At 37.1% G+C, this 20,748-nt stretch overlaps 1 protein-coding gene across 13 annotated transcripts in view; it reads right to left on the bottom strand.

Moving 5' to 3' along the window:
* Positions 1-1,958: 1,958 nt before the first annotated feature.
* PLXNB2 (plexin B2) overlaps positions 1,959-20,748 on the bottom strand; it is a 357,594-nt gene continuing 338,804 nt past the window's right edge. For all 13 annotated transcript variants that reach the window (XM_026669041.2, XM_026669040.2, XM_087969402.1 and 10 more), the window contains 6 exons: positions 18,148-18,308; positions 13,712-13,859; positions 12,487-12,551; positions 11,534-11,609; positions 4,846-4,920; positions 1,959-4,265 (listed from right to left, as the gene is read on the bottom strand). In XM_026669041.2, coding sequence (XP_026524826.1) covers positions 4,161-4,265; positions 4,846-4,920; positions 11,534-11,609; positions 12,487-12,551; positions 13,712-13,859; positions 18,148-18,308 — 630 coding nt within the window. In that variant the 3' untranslated portion in view covers positions 1,959-4,160. The remainder of the gene's footprint in view (positions 4,266-4,845; positions 4,921-11,533; positions 11,610-12,486; positions 12,552-13,711; positions 13,860-18,147; positions 18,309-20,748) is intronic.

Here is a 20,748-nt window from a genome sequence, read left to right as displayed (position 1 = left end):
ATATTTTAATAGTGTGGACTGATAAGAATTAATGAAAAGCAAGGACAAGTTATTTCTGTTTGTTCATTCTATTGGTACACATTATTTTTAAAACAGCATTTTGAAACAAGCCTGTTTCAGGCCATCAACATTTTGATGCAAAACGTTGTCCACGAGGTCGCAATGGGTCAGGCGTGACTTTGCAACTAACAACAACATTGCTAACCTAAAACTGAAGCTTATTATTGCAAACTTTTTGCATCTCTTTTTACTTACTCTCTGAACTCAGTTTCCATTCAAATTCCCATCTGGATCATGAGTTTCATAATCCAGGATGTCAATATAGGACTAGTCTGAGTAGTTATGATGCTTTCTCAAATGTTTGAAAGGTTTGTCCTTTATAGTTTCTGTTTTCTCCGGATCACGATTAAAAACAGAGAAATACTAAGACGGACATAGTATTTATAGATCCCTCTTATAAATTTTTTTGAAAGCAAATTGTCTTTCTGTTTCAAGGGTTCTGCCTTCCTTTTTTTCATCAAAGCAATTATACAGCTTCATCATAATGCAGTCTTATGATCTACAACAAACTCAAAACAGGTTCGATAGAAAAAAAGAGATCTTCATTTCTCTTTCAACTTTCCCTTTCTGGCTATTTTTATTGTAGAAAAGGATTGCAAGTAAAACTCAGAAATTTTATACCTATTTGTGGGCTGCTGCTGTTCCTGTGAATTGTGATTTTCAATTCTTCAAAGAGGTGACATATGTTATTTTAATAAGAGTATAAGTACCAACTTCCTATGAGATTTTCCTTGCATTAAATTACAATTGCCTGATGAGAAAGATGGATTTAGTTTTCAAAATGTTCATTGGGCATGTAACCTCCTTCCAGTCACTGGCTGGAATATGGGATTTCAGAATTAGTTCTTCTTTGGGCCGAACATAAAAGAGTTATTATCTGATCCCATTGAAATCCCGGGAATTTTTTGTGATTGTACAGTTTTTGCAGAATTTTGTTTTAGTAACAACATTAAATATAGTAAGACATAAACAGAAAACATTGAGTCAAAATCTAACACACATCTTCATCTGGAACTAGCTCAATACTCATGCTTTGCTATGAAATTATGTGGTTGGGCTTAGTTTTTGGGGAGGAAACTAAGGGGGAAAAATCTGCTTCTGCCTACCAGCATCCATCAGTATTCATCTGACTAGCATCCTGTCAGTGTATGAGAGAGTTGAAGGCTGTTTGGAAAGTGAAAGAGCTTTTGCTATGTGATCAAGGAGACAGCAAGGAGCCTGGGCGTGGCTTAGCTAAACTGTTCTGTACTAAAGCTGGTTGGTGCTGTGAAACTAAAACTGAAACTCCTCCCCTCTGCTTGTGTTTTGCATTTGAAACATATTTCTTTTAAGGTGGGAAGGGGGAGTAGAACTCCTTAGCATCAGAGTGTGTTAATAATAAAATAGGAAATACAAATGCTCAGGATGGTCGTTTTGAAAAATCCTTTCTTAGTGAACACCTAGAAGCCAAGAGGAACATACATACCAAATTTCAAATTTGTAAGCTTTATGGTTCTGGATATTTTGTGATAATGTGTGAGTGTTATTTCGCTTTTATATATATAGATTTATCTGAAAAAGCCTATAGGTGCTGATTTAGAGAGAACACACATTAAATGAGTCAGCATATTGAATATCAGTGTTGCCACCAACGTTTGAAGTAGTAGTTTGGGAAGCAGCTCAGCTTCTGCTTAAACCAAATATTTAAGGATCTGAGAGCCATGTCTTTATGAAGACTCTTGCTGCTATTATATAGCTCTTCCCCAACTTAATAACTGGAAGAAGTATTTTTTCTGGGGCATTAACTTGTGACCTAATACACAATCACAGTTACAGAGGATTCATAATAAGAAGTCAACTCAAAGATCCGTTTTTAAAAAAGAATTAAAAAGAAACTTTAAAAAATGGAAGGAATACGCTTTGTGGAAAACAAAAACCCCTTGTATTTGATTTACAATTAACAGGATTTACAAACAATGACAAAACAAAGCAGGTAAGCATGTTTGTTGATCAGTCAGGAGGCAAGTAGAAGAAGCTTAGTTTGACCCAGAATTCGTAGGTAAAGTCATCCAAACAATTCATAGTTTCATATGCCAAGGTGTTCATACAATGTAAGAAAACAAAAAAACAAAAAACAAGAAAAGCAGTGTACTGCTTCCCTCTTTTGCTTCTGCATTTCCCTTACAATAGCCAATGAACCTTGTCACCAGCCAATACGGTCTGTAATTCACTCTGCAGGAATCAAAAGATTAATAAAATATATTTTAAAATGGACATCAGGACAAAAGCTGAGATCAACTCCAATACAGAGAGAGGTAGCAAATAAAATTGTTATCATGTTAAAAGCAAAGCAAAGCAAGTTTAAGGTACCAAAGAACAATGCTACCTGGAAAATGCTATTAAATTGACCAAACTAATCCATCTTATTGTGAAAAATAAATGTAACCAAGATTGTTTATGTGTGTACACATACATGTGTAACACAACATTTTAAGATTATATCTCAAATTTTATAAACTTCCCTATAAACTAATACTGTCCACACACATTACATATTCAATAGGATACTTTCAAAGGTAATAATTCTATTCACTGCAGTTTTCCAAGGCTCAGATAGTGTTTATCCTTGAAAGGCATGGAATTTCTTTACAGTTAGTATTTGATATTTCAGACAAAGGGTTTTCTTTGTTTCTATTTGTGTTTTAAAACAATCTAATAGCAACCTTCCCAGAATAATGTGAAAATTCATTTTAAAAATCCTATGAACCATTTCAACAAAAGACACACATATTTGAATTGGGTCAAACTGCACATTATTGGCAAAAAGCTAATTACAGGCATTCCGCTGGTCAAATTTTCACACAAAAGTCATCAAACCACACATAAATATTTTTGATATGATTCTCTTTACAAAACCATTCAGATCCACATAATTAGTACAAGTAAGGCACATTAGCATATATAATAATTAACAATTTAAAAAGAACAAAAGAAAAGCCAGTTTGATTTGCAAAGTTTTGGACAAATTGAATTTGCGATCTGTACTTTTTATCAGAGATTTTAAGAAGTGGTCTGAGAATAAGAGCTTAATCCAGATCCAGAACCAGTTACTTCTGAATTTTGGATACTTGCTAACTCAGAAAAGCAGCCTTTGCACCAAGTGACTCCAAATGTAACAGTAGGGTGACAAGTGTAACAATCACTTTCCTGAAAGTCAGAGAAAAAAGTTTTCCATCTTTCTCATTCCCTTTTGTGCCAATGGTACACTGGATCAACTTTGGTTCTTTAGAAGTACCTTGGGACCTCATCCCATTCCTTACTGAGGAATACAAACGTCTTCCAGAGTTTGAGTATTTGTGTTGTATGCTAAAGCTGGCACACAAGATTGAAAGTTATGTTCTTAAGTCGCTTGTAGACACCTTTCAAGATTAAAAATAAAAAACCAAACCATCACAATAGATCTACAGCATCATCTCCTTAGACTGTGAAAAAGTGGGTTTGGGGGCAGTAGTTACAACCACGTTTTAGCATTGAACGTTCACATGAATGTGAAAGAAATATGATACCCAAACCCACTGCAATCTCCTAAAAGGAAAGTCATCGCAAGTAAATTGTTTATATCCTCCTCAGAAGCAGAAGATTGATGACTGGTTTTTCAAAAAAAGAGGGGAAAAAGCTATTTCCAGTTATCGAAATTAAAAGGGGATATTGCATTTATTTTTCCAATATGCTATTGTTTTTTCTACAAATATTGCTTAAAATATAAAGAAATTATAGGTAGTGATTTTACTAGCATAATGACTTCTAAAAAATGCCGATGTTTCAAAAATTGTACTATTTGATTAAATGAATATAACTTTCCCCCACCCACCCTCCCTTCCCCATATGGACCTCTCGCATGTCCCTTTGGAAATTCATTTATACACCACACAAGATTTTAATTAGAAGCATAATTTACAGTAAAAACTCTTTACATTACAGTGGTTCTATATAAAAAAGGAGCCTTTTGTTTTGCATTTAAAATTGTAATTACACATTAAAAAATAGAACACTATTTCCTTATTAGGGAGAATGAATTTACACATCTTCAGATCAGACTTTTTTTTATTGCAGCTTTCAAATCAAAGGTCAGTCACTTTATGTTCTAAAGCAGCTGCTATTTGTTGTAATCGAATAGCAAGCTGCATTTTTTGTGCAGCTGGGTCTTCCTCTAGTGCATTTATAATCTAAAAGAAAACAAAAAGGAGAACATTCAAGTCAAGATATTACAACATGATCCTATAAGTATTTCTGGAGAAATATACTTCAGGGGTTTCAAAGAGTGCTATCTAATTATCATAAAGAACCTTCCCTGTTAATACGAATCTGTACAGCCATTTTCCTTATTGTGAGCAGACAGGAGATAATGGGATTTTCAAAATGTAAGAGAAGAAACTATTATCAAATGGCTAGCAAAATGTATTCTCAATCTACTTCAAGGGTGGTAAACCAGGTTTGTGACATTTGAGGCCTACTGGACATTTTGTTAATAAGCAACTCTTCACTGTTCTTATTTAATGTAGCCAGGAAATCTGCTATATTTGGATATAAAATCCCATAGGGAACACAGCCATATTTAGAGATGAGATTCTTTCTGAACATGGCTTAAAGATGTATATTTCTCTTTATATATGAATTGGGGTCAAAGCCAAGCATCTGGTAAGCCAGGCAATTATCAGCTTGGAGGCAAATCAGCTTGTTAGAACTTACTCATCTCATGACTTTGTACAGAATAAGAATAAAACAAACTCAGTGGTGGAAGCTTACCTCATCATAGTACTTGTTAGTATATTGGTAGAGCTGGTGTAAAGCCACAAGGGTGTTTAATGAGTCTGTGTGGGCCTATTAAACAAGAAAAACACTGTGTAAAACATAGAGCTGGCTGCACAAGAACTTTAATGAAACCTATATAGATGCACCAGATGTAATATTGTTCCTCTTCCTATCCATAATTTTAATAGGTGTCCAGGAAAGGAAGTGAAGATTATTTTTTTAAATCAGAAATATCACATCAAGCTTGTTTGCTGATTTGTTACAACCACTACACTGTTTCCCCCACCTTAAAAATTACTGTAGCATAAATAATACTTCAAGCAGAAACCAACACCGCGGATGTATTTGCTAGCTGTTTCACCTGTAATCGTTCCATTTGTTACCACTCTACATATCATGGAGAAAGAAGCAAGCAGTAAAAATTACATCCATTTTGGATGTTGGATAATTAGTGTTCTAACTCCAGTTTCCTCATTTTAAGGAAGGTTGTGGAGAAGATAGTAGATCTATAACTGCAAAGAGCCTAGGAGGAAATGTACTATTTGGATCCATTACAGCAGGTTTCAAGTCTGTGGCTGGTATTAACATTACATTGATTGCTCTTAGATAGATATAGACCAGAGGTGTCAAACTCATGGTCCATGGGCCAGATGCATCACGCGCTGTCCACACCCAGTGGTGGGATTCTACCAGTTCGGCCCGGCCCAAGCGAACTGGTAGTAAAAGGTGCTACAGTTTGGCCGAACTGATAGTAAAAAAACCAGCTATTGGTTCCATTGAACCGGTATTTCTTTTTCTTTTTTCCCTCCCGATGATCAGCTGTGCCAGGATCCCCCTCGCTGTCTTATTGCTTCGCCCAGCAGGCTTCCCTGAGGCCCAGAAGGCAAAAAGAGGCACGTGGAGGGTGCTATGCAGCCCCCCCCCAAGAAAGAAAGAAAGAAAGAAAGAAAGAAAGAAAGAAAGAAAGAAAGAAAGAAAGAAAGAAAGAAAGAAAAGAAGCCACACCCACCCATCACATGGCCATGCCAACCTAGCCACTCCCACCTAGCCTCGCCCACAGAACCGGTAGTAAAATTATTTGCATCCCACCCCTGGCCACACCCATCCCTGGTTTAGCAAAGGGGAAAAAGTCGCAATATGTCACGTGATGCTGCCTTGATGATGTGAGTTTGATACCCCTGATATAGATAGACAAACAGATGCAGCTCCCCTGGTCTTGCTAGACCTTTTAGGAGCTTTTGATAGCATCAAACATGGTATCTTACTGGACTGCCTTTGAAGTACTATTTCCTGTGGGAAGGGAGCCAATACTCTCGTACTTAACCCCATAGGAAGCTGTTGGGTAAGATAGGATAAGGATGAATAGGTTCAGGCTTAATCTCAGCTCAACAAACTAGTTATGAATTCAGAAGACTTCCAGTATCAGCGATAACCCAATTTTGGATCTCTCTGGTTGTCATGCCCCTGGTGGGGACTGATTCTGAGGAAGAGGAGGAACAGCTGGCAGGGAGTGGAAGTGTGGCTCTGGAGGTTGTGGAAGAGGCTGGGGAAGGGCAGAGGCTGGCTGGGTAGTCAGAGGAGGACCCAGGCCCATCCCCTCTCCATCCTAGGGCACACAGGGAGGAGAGGATAAGGGAGAGATGTGGTCTATTCGGGAGGAGAGGGCCTTGATCCTCTTCATGGGCTGCAGCTGTGACAACTGAAAAAGACCTGTATGGACCTGCATACGGGCAAACGCTGGAAACAAAGCATGGAAATATCTCTAGTTTATAGTTCCTCTCTAGAGTTTGGCGTCCTTCGCAGTGTGTGTTATCTGTGGACATCCTCCAGCCCTTATCTTGCCTGGTTTGTGTTGCTTTTTTCCTTCTCTGTGTAACTGTTTGTGTGGGAGTTTTTTGTCTTCCGTCAAAGATATTCAGAGCTTGGAAGCAAAGTGAAGGAATAAAAGGGGCTTCACTTATTTTCTGTGACTGTGTTTGTTTTGTATCCCACCCTGGGTCATCATTAGGGGTCATTTTAGATCCATTGCTGCTACTTGAAGAAAAGGTAGCTAGGAAAAGCATTGCCCAATTTCATCTGGTCAAACCAGTTATACCCTTTTTAAAAGACGCCCTACTCACAGTGATGCATGCTGACTAATGCGCTCTACGTGGGCTACCGTTGAAGACCACTCCTATCATTACATAATGATAGGAACTGATAGATTTTCCTAGATACCATTAGAGATGTCTAGTGACAAGTTTGATTCTCTTTCACAATTTAAGATGCTTTGGGATAGGCCAGATCAGAAAAAAAGATGCAAGGAACTTTTGGTTGGGTCCTTTCCTGAGATCCTTGGGAATACACTGTTGTTAAACTAGTTGATTTTGTTAAAGCTTTTCAACTTTTAAACTGGACTGGTCTTTCCTTTTTAATTTTAATTTTTTCCTTTCAAAATAACTCTTTGGAAAAGTTTTTTTTTCCTCTTGTTTTTTCTTTTTAATAATTTTAGATTTTTTTAATTTTTTTTTATTCCTGGTTTTAATATTAGAGGGGAAGGGAAAGGAAAGGGAAATAAGTCGTGCTGCCACCTGGAGGCTTGGGTGCATTGTTTTCCTTTCTTTCTTTCTTGTTGATACATTTGCTGTTACATTCAAGGACTCTGTGCTTTTCATTGAAAAGATAGTGGGAAGAGCATGTAGATTGTTTGCAGGTGCTCTTCTGTGATAGCTGGAGTTTGGATTTGAAATGGAAGAAAGAAGATTGAAGTGACTTTGAAAAGAGAACTGGAAATTTTGTTTTTTGATCTAGTAAAGAGCCTCGAACATAGAGTGGCAGTGCTTTGCTTATTGACAGAGTTGCATTTTCTCTTTCCTTTTTTTTTCTATCCCCCCCCCCACAGTTGGATTTTTATATTTGGACTTGAATCCTTTCATGCAAGAATAAGACTATTTTTTTCCTCCTCCCTTTGTTTTACCTTTTTAGCAAGAGGAATATACAGATTTCTGTCTTTTAATTTTTTCCTAATTTTTTTATTTTTTTCATCCTTTTTTCATTTTATATTTTTCTTTTTTTTTCCTTTTTTTCTCTACATAATTGGAACCAATTGGATTAAGGTATTCAAGTGCCTGAAGATTTTTTCCCCTTCTGACTTCCAGTTTGAGCTTCTTCGGCGACAGACCGAAACCTCGTCTCTCCGAGGCTTCGATCCATGCTCGCCGCTGGAGCGCCCCAAGCTGGCTTGTTTCCGGGCTAAGCCACCCCGTAGAGGTGGTGAGAGGGGGGAGACTGCCTGAAAGGTTGAGGAGAGCCGCCTCTCTCCTCCCCAGCTGGCCATTACTCCCTTTCCCGAAGGCGATTGCAGCGGTGGTCAGAAATGGCCACCACAAAGAAGAACTCGACCGGAAAAGAATGTGCAGGAGGAAGATAAGAAGAGAAAGTTTTGGTTGACCAGGTCAAACAGAAAAAGCAACAAATAAGGTACCCTGGAATTGAAACTGTTAAAAAACAATAACATTGTTCCTTAAGAAGATTTTTAAGCTGCAAAGGAGAGAGAAAAGGGAAAAGATTTGGTTTTCTCCTTTTCCTATACTGACAGCTAAGAGACTTAAGCAAGAAATTGGAAAAAAATCCACTTTGACATCAATAGGCATTTAATGCTGAAAATAAAAAGTCAAAGGGATAATAAAGATTTCTGGATAATTAAAAGCTTTTGAAAACAGGAAAGGAGAGAAAAGAAATAAAAGGGTAGGATCTGGAAGGGAGGAGACTGCCTGGAATTAAAAAAGAACTTACAGCAAAATCTCAACAAGACTTCCAAAAGATACATTCTAAATGAAATATCGCAACAAAAACCCCAGGAAGAGAAAGTCGAAAAAGAAATAAGAAGATATAACTCGGGACTATCTGGATTACTTGATGATTTCTGGATTCTTGGTTATTGTTTTGAATGACTAAAATCAATTGGGTGGTTGTTTAAAACTTTTTAAAAAGGTTCCACTTTTAGAAGAACTGAAAATTGAACTTAAAAAGTACAAAGAAGATGCACAAGAAGGGAGAGGTTCTTTTGGCTTCATATTTCAGTTTTTAGAAATGGAGATTTGGAATTATGAGAAACAATAAGAAATCCCTGCAGAACAAGAAGATTGCGACAAAGAAGAAGCCATCTTTAATGAACAAGTAATCTTAGATGGGGGGAAAAAAAGGAAAGGGGGGAAAGAGAATGGAAAGTTTAAGATTGGGAAAAACAACTACCCCCAAAAATAGAGTGAAAAATAAGTATAAAATCAGAAATCAACAGAAGAGGGAAATGCAGAAGAGAGAATTAGAACTAGAGAGACAAGGGGGTAAAAAGGGGAGGGAGAAGATGAGAGGGAAGAAAGAAAGGAAAAGAAGTTATAAAGGACAGAAGCAAAATATAGAGAAACAGGGCCTATTTAGAGATAATGGGTGAAAACTTAATGGAAAAAGGGATTCTGCAAAGGTACATAAGATAGTATGGTTATATTAGAAGCAGAAATAATTTTAGAAAATATGAAACAATGTATGATTAAAATGTCTGATAAAATAGCTATCGTAATTCAGTGGAATGCTTGTCAATAAATAAATGTAACAAAAGGTATATTTAATTATTTATAAAACATATGTGAAGAGAAATAAGGGAAAAATTAATTATGGAGATTATATGTGTTTTTAAGGAAGTATGATATTTAATTGAAAAGAAGTGTTAAAGATGTTAAGATGTTAATGATTATTAATGATAGAACTGAACTGGAATGAGGATTTATAATTACATATATTTACAATCTTTCTTTTTTTAAAAAAAGAATATAGTGTGTATTATAAGAATGTACCAAGCAGAATTCGATTGGAAGTTATGTATTATGTATTATATTGAAGGTCATAAACTTAAGGTATATATTGAAGTTTAAATAAGAGTTGAATGGATGTAATTAAAAGATATAAAAGTGTCATACTCCAATTAGTAACTACAGGAGAAAATTTGTTTAATGAGAAAAGATAATATGAAATTGAAACAGAACAGACAAAAGTATAAATATAATGATTTGAATTGAGATGAGATAATCAAAATAAAATTGAGAAAATTAAAAGAGGGGGAAAAACTATGTAGAAAATGTAAAATAGTATAAGATATGGAATAGAATACAAAAAGGAACATGAAATTGAGTTTTGTGTCTGTATAAAGAAGTTCAACCCGGGACCATGCTATTTTCAAAAAAGATGTTTTACTTGTATTTTGTGTGTGAAAACCCAAATAAAACTTTATTAAAAAAAGAAAAGAAAATCATGGACTGTGCCGAAATGAGTAAATTGACATTTGAAATGAGAGAACAAGAGGATAAACAATTTTATATGATATGGGATTTATTTTATCAATGGTTAGATAAAAACACATGGTAAAGAAATAGATTAGTAAGCCTTACAATAAAAGTTAATAGACTGATAAAGAATACAATATAAAATATATAACCATTGGATGAATATATAAGATTAAATCATAATGAAAATTAGAATATCTCATATAAAATGATGGAAAAATAGTCAAATGAATGTTTAATAATTGATATTATAAAAGCACAAGCTAGACCAATAAGGTGAAAATTTATATACCGTATTTATCGGCGTATAACACGCACAGGCGTATAACACGCATCTTCATTTTAAGAGGGAAATTTCAGGAAAAAAAATTAAAAAAATTCTGCCTGCCTGCCTTAGTTTCTGGTTGTTTGGGAGCAGCTTCGGCTGAGAATAATAACTATTCGCCTCTTTTACTCAGCCGAAGCTGTTCCGATTCAACCATTAACGAAGGCAGGCAGGCAGGCAGAACGGAGCACTGCGGGCGGGCGGGCGGGCGGACGGGGTGGGGGTGGGGAAACGGGCGCTTCAGGGAAGCTGCGGCGACAGGAAAAGCCCCCGCTTCTTTGAAGCAGTTTCTTCCTGTGCTGGTGGAGGAGCGAGAGAGCGACTGAGAGAGCTGACCCAGAGAGAAGGACAGGCTTCGGTTGCTTCCTCCCTCCCCTTCTTTCATTTGTGTCCTTGATCCCGATCCCAGCAGCATTCACCGAAGGCTTCTTAACATTATATCGGCGTATAACACGCATACATCATTTGCCCCCTATTTTCAGGGGGGGAAAAGTGCGTGTTATACGCCGATAAATACGGTAACTTGTGAGTAATGGTAAAAAAAGGATAGCACAAAAGATTGTAACCAACTGACACACTGTATGTATATAATTGAAAGAGGGTTTTATGTTTTTATGTTTTGTTCGTATGTTTGTTGTAAATAATATTTTTTTTTTTTAAAAAAAAAGAATACTGCTGATTTGTTTCCCTATTGTTTATCTTTTATTTAAAGTTTCTTTGAGCTAATTGGATTGAATGGCATATAAAATAGAGATGGATCAATTAATTAATCAGTCAATCAGTCTGATCTGTTTAACCTTATTCAGGGAACAATGAAAATAACACTGGTTTGAAACTACTAAAGTTTTCCCCCCCATTGACCTCAACTGTGGTCAACCACTGAACTACTATTAGGAATGCCAAAACCTTGGGAAAAATTCCAGAGGACTGATAGAAAATAGAAGATATGGTACAAATACCTCAAGACAAGACAAATAACCCAGTACCTCTACTTTTATCAGGTACATTTAAAAGGAGTTGTTTCCAATTTTGTACTTACTCGAGAAATCTCTGCTAAATGTGTATTCATATCTTGATCACTCACTTGTACCATCTGGCGAATACCTCTATAATAACTAGAAAAAAATGTTTTCGTTGAAATAACAACCTTTAAAAATACTTTTAACACTTTGTACTGAATTTATAACATTTTCTTAATAGACATTACTATATTGAACTAGAATTTCTAAAGGGTGGTTGCTGATTTTCATCCTGGATATATTTATGAAAAAGATCTGATCTCCTCCTTATAGATCAATGTCAGGAGCTGAAGTTTTCTCTATGCTAGATTTTGCAGGTTTTTAGAGATTTAGTGCAATTATTAACGGCTAAAATGAAATAGCAATAGTTTCTTATGATGCAGAATAAAAACATCGGCGTAGACCGGGATTAGCAGGCTCAGGGATGGGATCCGACCGGTGTAACTACTGGTTCAGTGATTTACAAGAAGTTTTGCTTCCTGACAGATATGCTGTCATACTTTTTTTCACTTTTGAAAGTGTTTCTTGGAAGGGGAATTAAAGTATCTTATTTCCTAAATCCATAAATTCACCCATACATATATGCCTGAATCAAAAAGGGAAAGCCATCGCAGTGAAATACTGGCATAAAATACAAAGGCAAAATTAATGATGTTTTTAAAAGCCATGAATATATTCAAATGTTGAAAAATCATTCTACATATTAATTCCGTTTCATTTGGCATTGCTAAATTGCTATCTATTTTGAAAATGAATATATTACTGCTATATTATTTGAGTTTATCCTTCTTTCACCTAATTTCCAGGTCACTTTTATTATGATAAATATTCTAGTAAAATTATTTTTATCTTGATAATTTTTATTCAGGAGATAATTTAGAATCAACTTGCCCCTAAGCCGAAATACGATGTGAAAAGCAAACATTTTGGCCCTGAGAATATAAAATAATAACTTGCAGTTCTCCCTACTTACTCTTCCACCATTTTCTTATATGTAGAGATCTCTTTTGCATAGAGTAACTTGTTACTTGGAGAATCCTGAAAAACAGAAAGCAATGAAATCGGATTTTTTTGAAACTCATATATTTGTTTTTTCTTAGCATTGCAGAAATTCGAGGTAGAAAGTCCCTTCAATAAGGTGTAAGTGACAGCATCATGGGTAACAAGATACATGTATGTCAAAATCTACTCAATGACAGGTATGGGGTCATGATGAAGTTCTACCCCCTTGATGATTATGGCGCTGAGACTATCATCTTGTACTTTCTCCTTCCTTTAGGGATGCTGCTGCACACCATTTGGAAAGCAGAATATTGATATGTCATATCAACAGCAAGAAGAAAAGTCACGGCATTTAAAAGTTATTTATCTTTCAAAACAAGCATGAGAGAGAGAGGCACACACCCCTCCCCCAAATCCGTCGCTGCTGTTGGGAAAGCAATTCTTCTTCAGCAGGTGAAGTTAGCAGCCCATGAAAACATCTATAGAGAATCCAATTTCTGAAGAGCAGATTAACACTCCTTGAGCATCAGTATTCTGAAGCCTCAGAATACATTTTCTTTATTGCTACCTCCTGCTCATGTGTTTATTCAAATGTAACAAGCAACTTGTGGTTCTTTCTCTGCCCTCTACCTTTTCCAGAACTCTCTTTCTAGGTGCCCTCTCTCACAACATCTACCAGACTTCATCAACCCTGGGTACAAGATGTTTTGGCTGGAATCAGCATATCTTTTTCGTGATATCAGGAATACCAGAAAGAAACCAAGTAGAGAAAAAATTTTAGAAAAGCCATCCATTTTGGATGGATTTACTTAAAAGCCCAGATGCCAAAGAAAACAGGTAGAGAGAAACCTCTGGACGTTTTTGTGACAGAGGGGGCAAGTAGCTGTTACTTAGTAAATGGTGACATCATTATTTTTAAGTAACTAAAAATATTCTATTATTAGATGCGTTATTGAAACTGCAGGAAATAAATATCCCTGACTCTGAGAAGCATCATAAATATCCCTTACAGGTGATGGAAAAACAAATTAATGCCTTTAATAAATTAAAGACTTTGTCTTCCCAACCTGGTGTCTTCTAGATGTATTCAGTTTTAACTCCTTTAGTATAGTTGGATTCTAGCGCAATAGGATTGAGGGAAGTGGTTGGAGATTGCTGTGTGTATCAGAGACATAGAGCTGAAGATAAAACCTTACCCTGCTTAGTTTGTGCTCTGTTCTTGTGCAAGCATCCATGAAAGTTTGTGCGATGACTGATAAGGAAGCATCTACTACTTCATGAACGTGAACATCAAAAATGAAATGGGGATTTTTCAATATGTTCACCCAGAACCTAAGGGGCAAGCTGGAAAGAAAACAAGAAAGAACTGAAACCAGTACTCAGGAGTGAATGTAAAGGTAATACTAACGAGCAAGAAGTGTTATTATTAGTAGGTAGGTACAGAGTAGGTTTCTTTGCATATCATCATAAACAGGAATTTCTGATATTGGGACAAATAGGATCAAATAATACACTGCTCAAAAAAATAAAGGGAACACAAAAATAAGACATCCTAGATCTGAATGAATGAAATATTCTCATTAAATACTTTGTTCATTACATAGTTGAATGTGCTGACAACAAAATCACACAAAAATTATCAATGGAAATCAAATTTAGCAATCCATGGAGGTCTGGATTTGGAGTTACACTCAAAATTAAAGTGGAAAAAAACATTACAGGCTGATCCAACTTTGATGTAATGTCCTTAAAACAAGTCAAAATGAGGCTCAGTAGTGTGTGGCCTCCACGTGCCTGTATGACCTCCCTGCAATGCCTGGGCATGCTCCTGATGAGGTGGCGGATGGTCTCCTGAGGGATGTTCTCCCACACCTGGACTAAAGCATCCCCCACCTCCTGGACAGTCTGTGGTGCAACATGGCATTGGTGGATGGAGCGAGACATATGTCCCAGATGTGCTCAATTGGATTCAGGTCTGGGGAATGGGCGGGCCAGTCCATAGCATCAATGCCTTCGTCTTGCAGGAACTGCTGACACACTCCAGCCACATGAGGTCTAGCATTGTCTTGCATTAGGAGGAACCCAGGGTCAACCGCACCAGCATATGGTCTCACAAGGGGTCTGAGGATCTCATCTCGGTACCTAATGGCAGTCAAGCTACCTCTGGCGAGCACATGGAGGGCTGTGCGGCCCCCTAAAGAAATGCCACCCCACACCATTACTGACCCACTGCCAAACCGGTCATGCTGGAGGATGTTGCAGGCAGCAGAACATTCTCCACGGCATCTCCAGACCCTCTCACGTCTGTCAGATGTGCTCAGTGTGAACCTGCTTTCATCTGTGAAGAGCACAGGGCGCCAGTGGCGAAGTTGCTAATCTTGGTGTTCTCTGGCAAATGCCAAACGTCCTTCACGGTGTTGGGCTGTAAGCACAACCCCCACCTGTGGACGTCGGGCCCTCATACCACCCTCATGGAGTCTGTTTCTGACCGTTTGAGCAGCCACATGCACATTTGTGGCCCGCTGGAGGTCATTTTGCAGGGTTCTGGCAGTGCTCCTCCTGTCCCTCCTTGCACAAAGGCGGAGGTAGCGGTCCTGATGCTGTGTTGTTGCCCTCCTACGTCCTCCTCCACGTCTCCTGATGTACTGGCCTGTCTCCTGGTAGCGCCTCCATGCTCTGGACGACGCTGACAGACACAGCAAAACTTCTTGCCACAGCTCGCATTGATGTGCCATCCTGGATGAGCTGCACTACCTGAGCCATTTGTGTGGGTTGCAGACTCCGTCTCATGCTACCACTAGAGTGAAAGCACTGCCAGCATTCAAAAGTGACCAAACCATCATCCAGAAAGCATAGGAACTGAGAAGTGGTCTGTGGTCACCACCTGCAGAACCACTCCTTTATTGGGGGTGTCTTGCTAACTGCCTCTGCTTTCCACCTCTTGTCTATTCCATTTGCACAACAGCATGTGAAATTGATTGTCAGTCAGTGTTGCTACCTAAGTGGACAGTTTGATTTCACAGAAGTGTGATTGACTTGGAGTTACATTGTGTTGTTTAAGTGTTCCCTTTATTTTTTTGAGCAGTGTACATTCTTATTATTTCTGCTTTGTGCCTCTTGGCAACACAAGTAATTAAATAATCAAAGTTGATTGGCTTGCTATTAAATACAACGTTCTATTCATGGACTTGTTGATGCTGATTTGGTTTTTGGGACAGCAACAAAGCACAGTGTAGTTTCATCGAATGCTAAGCAGGTCTCAGATAGAGTTTTCTTGATTCATTTAAGGAGAAGCACAAGCGGAAGAAATAAAGCAGAATGCATCAAAGAACTTACTTATTCTGAGTAACCCAGAAGATGTCTACCTTAATATGATATATTAACAAGCTTCCACAATGTGCTTTTCTACTAAAAATAATTTAAATAATCTGAATGGCAATTTGGCTAGCTCCAGTGCTCCACGATGCAAACAAATGCTGGCTTATTAGCAAAAGCTCTAGAGCTCCGTAACAAAGATTTGTATGCATTGTATGTAAGGATCTGACTACTCAGTCAAACTGCAGAAGCTTAATGCTCATGTTGTTGATAATGTATTATTCCAAAGGAAAGGTCAGCTGCAAAAAGAATTAAGGTACAGGTTTTCAAATTGGACTCAACTTTGGGTAGACAAAAGTGAAACAAGAAAATTTTTTGTGCCGCGTCTAGACTTTTCAGGTCTAACAAGCAATAGCATCAGAAGTGAGTAGCCATTCTCTTCTGTAAAATTGTGCTAGTGAATTCAATGAACAGCTGGAAAACTCTACAGACAAATCCTTTGCTACGATCCCACTGCAGTGTTAGGGCTTATTGTGCAGACCATCATCTAGTATTTGTGAATTTCACAGATATCACATGAAGGAGGGACTGTTTACCATTAACTTCAGCTTTGTAAAAACTGAAAAAGGCTGCTTAAATTAGGGAAAACTCCAATCTCCTGTTTAATGTTTTCATCATTGTCCTTTAATAGTTTGTTAAACATATTCTGATTGATTTTCCTTCATTTGCCAAATCCATGTGTTACTTCGTTTTTTTAGTAATTATTGTTTTTTTTAATCAGCTTTCAGAGTCATTGTGAACTGGGCAGCTTTATAAATTTAATAAATTAAATTACACTGGATTTTAAGGTTCTTGGTCAAAATTTGTGGTTGAGCAACATGAGTACCTGAAACAGCCAGTGTGATGTAGTGGTTAAAACACTGAACTAGTTTGGAAAGTCTTAGAATCAACCCATTTTCAGCCCAGGACAATTACTGAATTATACTCCTAGAATAGATTGGGCTCTAAAATTGTATGTTCAGAGCCCAACCTAACTCAAGACCTGATGCTTTGGGGATAAAAGTAAGGGAGAACCCTGTGTTTGCTATCTTGAGTGAAGAAATGTGGGGTACAAATTTAATAAATAGCAAGTAAAATGCATCTGTTTGAAACAAACTGTGACCATATCAGGGATGGGCTGCTGGGGGTCCACAGGGGTTCGGGAGAGCCCATAGATTCTGTTCAGTTTGAAGAACCCCCAAATCCCACTGCTGGCTGACCCTGCCCACCCACCCCTCCCCTTCTTTCCCCAGAGTCCACATGCGGCCAGTTTTGGATGCAGGCAAGTGCAGGGCGCACATGGAGGCTTGGAGAGGGTGAAAAAGGGACCTCCCAGAAGTTTGGGAAGGCCGGAAATGGGCCAGTTTCCGGCTTCCAGAGAGCCTCTGGAGCCTGGAGAGAGCAAAAATGCACACACCCCCGCCGTGGTGCAGAAAGCTGACTAGGCCACTCCCAGCATGGCCACACCCAGTGAACAAGAGGGCAGAGAACCCATTGCTAAAATTTTTGAAGCCTACCCCTGGACCATATGTACATGCATAACTTTTTTATTATGAAGTATATGGCAGTTTCCCCAACCTTAGAAAGGGGTCATCCTGGGCTGATAAAATATTTGTGTAAAAGGCAAGCAATAAAGCTTTCCTTTCTCAGTGAAGAAGCTCGCTAGTACACAGTTACAGAGGAAAAGAAAGAAATCTCTCACGTAAGATCCCATGAAATTACAATCATTTACATTTTTTAAAGTTAAAAAAAGTAATTGTTTTTATCGGCTTTCAATGCTCTTTCAATTTCAGAGTCATTCTGAACTGGACAGCTTTACAAATTCAATAAAAAAAAATGCATGCCTGAAAAACTGTTGAACCCTCGTCTAGAAGCTTAAGGTAAAGTTTGCTTAATCCCCATTTTACCTATAGTCAGTTAGTTTATTTACTTTATTGATTAGCCCATGGGTCGTATCAGAGTTCCAAGCACAAATTATTACTAAAATCTGATAAAAAACAATTTAAAATGGAATTGGAATAAAATGTAATTAAAATGACAATGGAATAAAATACAATTTAAAATGAAATTGGAATAAATATACAATTTAAAGTTAAATCAAAATAAAATACAATAATTTAATATATGGATAACTAATTAAATAAAATAGGATAAAATTATATTTCAGTGTCACCCCTACAATCTACCCCAATCAGTCCCACTTCTATAGTAATAACAAATAAAAAGAAAAGAAACAAACTGCTTGATAGTTAATTATGTATTTTTTCTCTCCAGCTACCTGTTTGTTTTCCAGATGTGGATGGTGTCCTCATCTTTGATATCATGCTTCTCTGCTTGCTCATCAAGAAAGTCAAAGAAATATTTCACAGCTGGTGGAACAACATGGTGTGAATCAAGTACACTATGGAAAAAATTATCTACAAATTGTTGAAGTGTACCCTAAAAGGGGAAAAGCACACACATAGTACAAACATTAAAAATCCAGGTAATAATGTTAAGTGTAACATTTTCCAGCAGGTCCTTTCAATTTATAAGAATGCTTCTGAAATTGACTTATAGTACAAGACTTTATCCCAAATGGCCACGGAATCACAATGGCTCAAAGCGCTGCATTTTTCAACTATAAATGGGTTGTAAATGCTCTTACGAACATAAAAATGAACAGCCATAACAAATGTTCCAGGGACTTTAGAAAGAATAATTCTCTGCTCTGTTTATAAAGAGGTGGCAATTTCAGCATTGTGGCTCAGGGAGAACAGAAGAATCTAGTCTGAAATAAATGGGCAACCAAGAGCAGGAATCGGTGGGAGAGTAATGCACTTATCACTGAGCTTTCTGGACATATTACAACAATAATGAGCTTGCAGGGGGCACTTGATTTTTATATATTAGTAACTTTATTATAATAAAGTTCAGTATTTCTTAAAATAGAGTGTGATTGGATGGATAGAAGGGAAGAAGGGAGAGAGGGAGGGAGGGAAAGAGAGAGAGAAAGAAAAAATACGTACATGCACAGTGTACTCAAACAACACATTAAAGATCTGGAAATCCACTAAGATAAATCTGCTTCTCCCAAGAATTTTATTTTTTTTGAGCAATCAAACTCCTTTTAAAGTAATGAGATACTTATATCATATAACTGTCCCAAAAATCTGAAGTGCATTAACAAGCATGCTGAAATGCAGTTCCTACAGCAGTTTTGGAGGCCCAGTTAAGAAAAAAAACACCATATGAGCTGAGATGATACCTGTGGACAAGGAGCCATTGAAATTACAACTCATGTCCTGCTATACTGCATCTTCTTCTATAGGGATTCATGGACTCAATTTATAATAACTCACCTAATAAAATAACCAGGAAATATTGATCTCTTTTTTGTACAACTGCTGTTATCAGAACAAACTAGTTTATTTGAATGTAGTCAAATTTTGTTATACTGTATGCAAAATTAGGCAGACTTTAACTGCCCACTGATAATCCACCCCTAATCATAATATATTATTTTGTCAGCTTTTTAGTTTTATTTATTGTTGTTGTTGTTGTTATTATTATTATTATTTTAAATACTTTTATTTGTAATGCTGGTCTGTGACCGTAACAAACATTGATGGATGGATGGACAGATGGATGGATGGAAAGAAGGAAAGAAGGAAGGAAGGAAGGAAGGAAGGAAGGAAGGAAGGAAGGAAGGAAGGAAGGAGAGATTACCTTTGGAAAATAATCCATATTTAATTGGGATGCATAAACACAACAAGAACACTTGGGCAATCTGATTGGACATCCTGCTAATAAGCCAAGGATTTTAATAGAAAATCAGTTTGGCTTGATGAAATTTGAACTGGTCCTGTCTGCTCTGCATGTCACATTTTTTGCAGATACTGTTAAGCAGATTTTATATATCAATAAATGGCTCACAAATGAACCTCAATATAGTTTAAATGAAATCACACACCAAGTTGTTTTAGATATATTAATGTTTACAGAAGAGGACCTTACAAGGAATTGTTCCTGGGCTTTAAACTAATTTAAGCCCTGTTGTGGCATGCAACTTTCCATTTAGATGAACAATCCTACAGGGTACTCCTACAGATCAGTCTTATGTTGTATCCTTAGGACAAGTCATCTGCATATTCAGCATGAACCTCTGCAGAGGGGAACTGCACTAGACTACCACGTGATCTAGAAACCTATGATGTCCATCCAGAATCTTTTGCAGAAATTGGTGGTATTCATGCAGAGCCTGCAAAGATATTTAGCACCAAGGACAATAGATTCTACTCTGCCATTTTCCAAATTTATCAATACCTAATTATAGATAACTCAAGTATTTAGAATTTATCAACACAGCCTAAATAAATACATAGAGAGGATAAGTCTTCATATCTATTTTTTTAAAAGCTCCAGTATTATGGCCCCTTTTAAAATTAAAGTTTAAACTGAGCTTGGTTTCTTTGAAATAGATAAGGAACAGCATTCTAGAAACAGATTAAAATAGAACTTTTTTGTGAGAATGGCCGGGTAAACAAATCAGCTAGTGTTTTCTGTTTTTGGTTGCTTCTACTTGTTTAATCATTGCTATACTGCATTTTTGTGGTCTTTTTTATTTTTTTATTATGGAGAGCTCCCCCAAAATAGAGATATATGCATCTAATAAACGAATAAATACATTTCTCTTCTTCAATCAGATGTTTTCAGAACTGAAGCAACAGTATTACATTGTTATTCAGAACCCTTTTTTGGGCTGGTGTAAATGTTCAGAATTGAAGCTGTGGCACCTATCGGAAACAACTATAACTCCAAACAATGGCTGGCAATAACATATCAATTTATATCAGGATGCTTCTTACCACATCATCTTGTTGCCCTCCTTTCTATTTCT

Source organism: Notechis scutatus, chromosome 6, assembly GCF_049901735.1.
Source record: "Notechis scutatus isolate UNSWTSFEM ecotype Mainland chromosome 6, rNotScu1.2, whole genome shotgun sequence".
In the NCBI taxonomy this organism is placed as follows: domain Eukaryota; kingdom Metazoa; phylum Chordata; class Lepidosauria; order Squamata; family Elapidae; genus Notechis; species Notechis scutatus.
The sequence above is the reverse complement of the archived record's forward strand: the minus strand, read 5'-3'. Positions and strand labels throughout refer to the sequence as shown.